This window comes from Chelonoidis abingdonii, chromosome 12 (assembly GCF_003597395.2).
Source record: "Chelonoidis abingdonii isolate Lonesome George chromosome 12, CheloAbing_2.0, whole genome shotgun sequence".
In the NCBI taxonomy this organism is placed as follows: Eukaryota; Metazoa; Chordata; order Testudines; family Testudinidae; genus Chelonoidis; species Chelonoidis abingdonii.
The window spans coordinates 6,651,953-6,659,341 of NC_133780.1; the positions used below are offsets into that span (position 1 = coordinate 6,651,953).

Sequence of the window (7,389 nt, forward strand, 5' to 3'; positions counted from 1 at the left end):
CTGTCGGAGTAGCCGGCAAGAAGGAACTGAGGAGCGGCCGGGTCGGCAGGGGTATATATGCGGTGCCGCAAAGGCGCCACGCCAGGGGGCGCCTGTCGACCCGTCGGGTGTTATTAGGGGAAAATTCTTCCGACGAACGTGCACGCGGCGCGCGCACACCTACTTGGAATGGATATGAGCAACACATCTCGAAGAACAACAGTTACAAAGGTGAGTAACCGTCTTTTCCCCTCGGTGATATTCCTCTTAATTTCTCCCCAGCACAATGACTCCTGTCTGGATTGTCTCTCTCCCAGCAGGTAACGAGACAGTGAGTGAGAACAAGGATGGGAATCAACAGCAGGAAGTTTCTGGGCACGGGGAACCACAGCGGACCTTTGTGGGAAGAGCTGAAGGAAATTTCTCCCAGTGCTTGGAACAGGGAGAAGCCTGGAGAAATTGGCAGAAGTCAGAGAGGCTGCTGGGAAACCACTCAAGGGAGCAAATGGATGAATCTGTTGTATATGGGGAAGAACACAGGAATCCCACAACCCAGCAGACAGCCCCCAAGGAAGACAAACGCTATGACTACCTCGGTTCTGTTACACTTCAGGCAATAAATACTGAAGAGAAAACACTTCAATGGTTGGACTGTGGGGAAAATTTCAGTAAGTGTTCAGATCTTGCTAACCATGGGAGAAGCCCCCCGGGAGAGAGACTCTCTCAGTGCCCTGAGGGCAGGAATTGTTTGAATTGGAAGTCAGCACTGATTACACATCAGAAAACCCACACCGGAGACAGACCACATAAGTGCTTAGACTGTGGGAAAAGTTTCAGATGGAGATCAGCCTTTGTTAATCATCAGAGAATCCACACCGGAGAGAGACCCCATAAGTGCTTGGATTGTGGGAAAAGTTTCATACAGAGGTCAAACCTTGTTACACATCAGGCAATCCACGCCAGGGAGAGACCCCATAAGTGCTTAGACTGTGGGAAGAGTTTCACATGCAGATCAGCCCTTGTAATACATCTGGCAATCCACACCGGAGAGAGACCCCATAGGTGCTTGGACTGTGGGAAAAGTTTCATACGGAGGTCAGCCCTTGTTAGACATGAAGCAGTCCACACTGGAGAGAGACCCCATAAGTGCTTGGACTGTGGGAAAAGTTTCATAGAGAGGTCAGCCCTTGTTTCACATCAGAGAATCCACACAGGGGAGAGACCCCACAAGTGCTTAGACTGTGGGAAAAGTTTCATACAGAGGTCAGGCCTTGTTTCACATCAGAAAATCCACACAGGGGAGAGACCCCACAAGTGCTTAGACTGTGGGAAAAGTTTCCTATATAGGTGCTACCTTGTTAATCATCAGGCAGTCCATACAGGAGAGAGACTCCATAAGTGTTTAGACTGTGGGAAAAGTTTCATACAGAGGTCAGCCCTTCTTTCACATCAGAGAATCCACACAGGGGAGAGCCCCCACAAGTGCCTGGACTGTGGGAAAAGTTTCCTATATAGGTCAAACCTTGTTAATCACCAGGCAATTCATACAGGAGAGAGACCCCACAAGTGCTCAGACTGTGGGAAAAGTTTCCTATATAGGTCACAACTTGTTAATCATCAGTCAATCCATACAGGAGAGAGACTCCATAAGTGTTTAGACTGTGGGAAAAGTTTCATACAGAGGTCAGCCCTTCTTTCACATCAGAGAATCCACACAGGGGAGAGCCCCCACAAGTGCCTGGACTGTGGGAAAAGTTTCCTATGTAGGACAAACCTTGTTAATCATCAGGCAATCCATACAGGAGAGAGACCCCACAAGTGCTTAGACTGTGGGAAAAGTTTCATACAGAGGTCAAACCTTCTAACACATCAGGCAGTCCACACCGGAGAGAGACCCCACAAGTGCTTAGACTGTGGGAAAAGTTTTATACGGAGGTCTAGCCTTCTAATACATCAGGCAATCCACACCGGAGAGAGACCCCACAAGTGCTTAGACTGTGGGAAAAGTTTCATACGAAGGTCAGACCTTCTTGTGCATCAGGCAGTCCACACCAGAGAGAGACCCCATAAATGCTTAGACTGTGGAAAAAGTTTCCTACGGAGATCACACCTTCTTATGCATCAGGCAGTCCACACCGGAGGAGGACATAAGTGCTTAAACTGTGGGAAAAGTTTCACATATAGATCAGTCCTGGTTACACATAAGAGATTACACATGGGGGAGAGACCCCATAAGTGCTTAGACTGTGGAAAAAGTTTCATACAGAGGTCAAACCTTGTTAAACATCAGAGAATACACACTGGAGAGAGACCCTATAAGTGCTTATACTGTGAGAAAAGTTTCAGATGGAGGTCAGCCTTTGTTAATCATCAGAGAATCCACACAGGAGAGACACCCCACAAGTGCTTGGACTGTGGGAAAAGTTTCACATGGAGGTCAGCCCTTGTTAAACATCAAGTAGTCCATACAAGAGGGAAACTATAAGACTCTGGGAAAGGTTTCAGAAACATATCAGCCTTTCTAAACATCAGGCAATCCACACATGAGAGAGACCCCCGTAAATGCATAGACTATGGAAAAATGTTTCAAATTGATGTCATCCCTTGTTTTACATCAGAGAATCAGTGGAGTGACCTCATAACTTTTTAGCCTGTGAAAGATGTTTTAAATGGAGGTCAAATCTTATTCCAAATTGGGCAATCCACACAGGAGAGAGACCCCATAAGTGTCTGGACCATGTGAAAAGTTTCACGGAAAGATCAAATCTTATAACACTCAGAGGATCCACACAGGAGAGAGACCTCATCAGAGCTCAGACTGGAAAAAGTTTCCTATGTATGTCAGACCTTGTTAAAAGTCAGCTAATCCACACAGGAGAGATCCCATAAGTGCTTAGGCTGTGGAGAATGTTTTATATGGAGCTCAGGCCATGTTTTACATCAGAGAATCCACACCAGAGACCCCCTAAGTGCGTAGACTATGGAGAATGTTTCTTACCGTGGTCAAGTGCTTGGACCATGGGAAAGGTTTCAGAAACACCTCAGCCCTACAGAACATCATCCAATCCACAGAGGAGAGAGATCCCATAACTGTTTAGACTGAGGAAGAAGTTTCATATAGAGGTCAGCCCTTGTTAAACATCAGGCAGTCCACGCAGGAGAGAGACCCCATAAGTGCTTGGACTGTGAGAAAAGTTTCATACAGAGGTCAGACCTTGTTAAACATCAGGCAATCCACACCGAAGATTAACCCCTTAAGTGCTTAGACTGTGGGAAACATAGCAGAAACTGATCAGTCCTTGTTTTACATCAGAGAATCCACAAGACTCCATAGGTGCTTGGACTGTGACAAAAGTTATACATAGAGATCACACCTCATTAAACATTGGAGAATTCACACACGATCTAAACTTCTGTGACGCATGGCCTGAAAGAGTTAAGAACCTTGCAGGCTAATTCACCAAGCTTCAACCTTTAGAGACATGTTAGAAAAGTGTGTAAATGGTATTTGGGGCCATTCCAAGAAATATAGACTAGAACTTTGAAATGTAAACTGCTGTTGTTAAAAAACTGGAAGAAGATAGTAGTGCTGTTGATTAATTGCAGTTGAGTCGTGTGATTAACTCAAAAAAATTCATTGTGATTAGAAAATATAATCTTGATGAATCACGTTGTTAAACAATAGAATACTAATTGAAATTTGTTAACTGTTTTTGGATGTTTTTCTTCGTTTTCATATCTGTTGATTTCCCTCACAACAAAGAAGAGAAAGTGTGCAGTGCTCGCTTTATATTATTTTTTATTACAAATATTTGTACTGTAAATATGCAAAACAGAAGTGGTATTTTTCAGTTCACCTCATACAGGGACTGTAGTGCAATCTCTTTACCAGGAAAGTGTACCTTAGAAACATTGATTATTTTAATCATATAAGTGCACTCAAAAATCAAGCAATTAAAAACTGTATAGCCTAGAAGTCAACTCAGTGCTACTTCTTTTTCTGCCACTCGCTATGACAAACGTGCGTCTGACAAAGTGGGTATTCACCCACGAAAGCTTATGCTCCAGTACATCTGTTAGTCTTAAAGGTGCCGCAGGACTCTCTGTTGCTTATGAGAACTGAGTTTGTTTACATTTATGAGAAATAATGCTGCTTTGCTTCTAATTTATGATGTCACCTGAAAGTGTGAGAAGGTGTTCTCATCTCATGTTTGTCGCTGGCAATGCAAGGTATTTATGTCCAAGATATGCAAAACATGCCTGTGTCCCTTCATGTTTCGGCCACCATTCCAGTGGACGTGCTTCCATGCTGACAATGCTCATTTTTTAAAAAAATGCATTAATTAAATTTGTGACTGAACTCCTTGAAGGAGAATTATATGTCCCCTGTTCTGTTTTACAAACCTTCTGCTGGTGGTGTCTGACTCAGTTGATGAAAATGAGCATGTGTTGGTCTGATCTGCTTTGGATCGTTATCGATTAGAACCCGTCATTAGCATGGATGCATGTCCTCTGGAATGGTGGTTGAAGCAGGAAGGGACCTATGACTCTTTAGAGCATCTGACACATGAATATCTTGCGATGCCGGCAGCAATAGTGCTACGAGAATGCCTGTTCTCACTTTCAGGTGACATTGTGAACAAGAAGTGGTTTGAGCATTGGCCTGCTAAACCCAGGGTTGTGAGTTCAATCCTTGAGGGCGCCATTTAGAGAATTGGGGTAAAAATCTGTCTGAGGACTGGTCCTGCTTTGAGCAGGGGGTTGGTTAGATGACCTCCTGAGGTTCCTTCCAACCCTAATCTTCTATGATTCTAAGAAGCAGACAGCATTATCTCCTGCAAGTTGTAACCAAACTTCTTTTTCTGAGTGATTGGCTGAACAAGAAGTAGGACTGAGTGGAGTTGTAGGCTCTGAAGTTTTACACTGTTTTATTTTTGAATGCAGTTATTTTTTTGTACATAATTCTAAATTTGTAAGTTTAACTTTCATGATAAAGAGATTGCAGTAATGTAATTGCAGTTGGTGAATTGAAAAATACTGTTTGTTTTTGTTTTTTACAGTGCAGGTATTTGTAATAAAAAAAAATAAAGTGCTCTCTACGCTTTGTATTCTGTAAAAACAACAAGGGGTCCTTGTGGCACCTTAGAGGCTAACAAATTTTATTTGGGCGTAAGCTTTCGTGGTCTAGAACTCACTTCATCAGATGCATGGAGTGTATTCTGTGTTGCAATTGAAATCAATCTATTTGAAAATGTATAAAATATCCAAAATATTTGAATAAAACGTATTCTATTATTGTTTAACAGCGTGACTAACCATGGTTAATTTTTTTAATCGTTTGACAGCCCTTGAAGATCGTAATTGTAGTAGTCTCTGTTGACCTATATCTTGTTACAGATTAACAGTGTAACCAAAGAGTTCCTCTCTAGGACTGTATTTTGTTAATTCAGAAGTCAAACAGAAATATTGACATTTAAATGAAACTTGGGTGTAATAATGTCCTTGTGTATATTTCTCTTTTTAAAGTTTGTGGTAAACTGTCTATGAACTGCTTTATGGATAATTACCTTGTGTTAATTCATGTAGTTTTATGACCTGTGATGCTTGGGAAATAGGCGTTTACTTCCAAAAGCTGTTGTTCACCCAAGGACTGCCTGCTGTCGACAGGCTGCAGAAATGTCTATATAAACTCTTGCGACCTGATCCTTTCATCTGCGATCTTCTTAAGCTTTATTCGTGGAAAGTTTGAGTCGTAAGACTGAGATCTCCAGTCCTCTCTGGGCCGCGCTGATTTTGAACATTTGGACATCGGGCTAGAGTGTGATGAAATTGTTAGGATGTAGATATTCAAACCTGCCTGTAAAGGCCTATACTTTAAGAATTTAGGTCTATGTTTATTTAGCTAGTTATAGAGGTATAAAAGAAAGAATCTGCGTAAGGGCCTTCTCTCACTGTGACAGTCTGAGGCCCTGTTCTTAGGCTAATGCCTTTGGCCAAGCAGCAGAGGCAGCCATAAGCTGGGAAGTGAAGGGTCACATCCTCATGTTCTAAACGAGTTGAAATGAGGCAATCTGGGGCTGTTAGGAAGGTGATCCAATCTATCCCCTTCAGAGAAAGGGAAGAGCCTAGAAGATGTAAAAGGAAATGTAGCTTGATAGTTTTCTGTCTGGTAAGAACTCACTTAGCAATAGACACAGCTGGGAAACCCTTATGTCTTTATAGATGTAGTTGTCAAATCCTCACTTTTGTTTTGTCATCTGGTTCCCACTTTGCTATGGTTATTTGCATGGTCTCTGGCTGGTTCTGTGATTGTTTCTATCTGCTGAATAATTAATTTTGCTGGATGTAAACTAATTAAGGTGGTGGGATATAATTGGCTAGCTAATCATGTTACAATCAGAATTGGTTAAGTAAATTTTAGTAGACTGGTTAAGGTAGAGCTAAGAATATTATATATAAATTAGGGGCGTACAGGAAGTAAGTTGGGATTCGAAAATAAGGAAAAGGAACTTGGATTTAAGCTTGCTGGAAGATCACCCTAATAAACGTTGACTTGTTTGTACCTTCGGACTTTGGGTATTGCTCTTCTCTGTTCATGTGAGAAGGACCAGGGAAGCGAGAGGGTGAAGGAATAACCCCCCTAAGATCTTGGTGCCATGACTCGGATACATCGCATTGGATAGGTGAGTGGCAACCTGTAAGTCCCCCTCCCCAACAGTCCGCGCAGCTGCTTGGAGGGGGTGTAGTGAACTGTCGTGATGGTAGTTGCGGGTTCTGGCAAGCTGGAGTAAAGGATTGTTTGAACAAATGGATAAGGAAGAATCAGGGCCCATAGCAGGTGCAGGGGTCTACCTGGGATGAGTTTGAGAAGGAGATGGGGGAGGTTTTGGGAGACCCCAAGGGAAAGGAGTGTAGGAAAAAGGGAATGGTATTACAAGGTTTGTGTGCTGGGATGGCATGCTGGGTAAAAAGGGAAGCTGATCTCCTCCAACACATTAAGGATTTGGAGGGGATTGTGGAACAGCAATGGATTTTAACAGAAAAATCCGTGTTAGCGGTAGAGGTAGCGGATTTGGAGGCACGGGATGCTGCACAGACAGAGGAGTCCTGTGAGGCAATCTGGCGAGAGAGGGATGAACTGCTGGGGAGAGTAGGAGACTTAGAGGAGGAATTGTATCAATGTAAACAGAGGGGCAATGGACTTGGGGACTCCAAACCATCCTCCCCACTAATGGAGCTGAAGGAGACCCCTCCACCACCCTACCATGAAGAAACACTGTACCCAGGACTGCCAGTGGACGTTGTAAGCCGGCGAGCCACAGTCACAGCCCCTGCGAGAGAGGCTACCCAGGAGGAACTACTGGAGGTAGAAATAGTGGCCCCAGTTGCGGGGGAGGGGGAGGATCATGA

At 43.5% G+C, this 7,389-nt stretch overlaps 1 protein-coding gene across 2 annotated transcripts in view; it reads left to right on the forward strand.

Annotated features, from left to right (window-relative positions):
• LOC116821107 (uncharacterized) overlaps positions 1-6,546 on the forward strand; it is a 17,433-nt gene extending 10,887 nt beyond the window's left edge. Inside the window, exon 4 of one of the 2 annotated variants that reach the window (XM_075071577.1) lies at positions 297-6,546. In XM_075071577.1, the coding sequence (XP_074927678.1) occupies positions 297-2,464 (2,168 nt within the window). In that variant the 3' untranslated portion in view covers positions 2,465-6,546. The remainder of the gene's footprint in view (positions 1-296) is intronic. The other variant, XM_075071578.1, reaches the window with a different exon arrangement.
• The last annotated feature ends 843 nt before the right edge of the window (positions 6,547-7,389 follow it).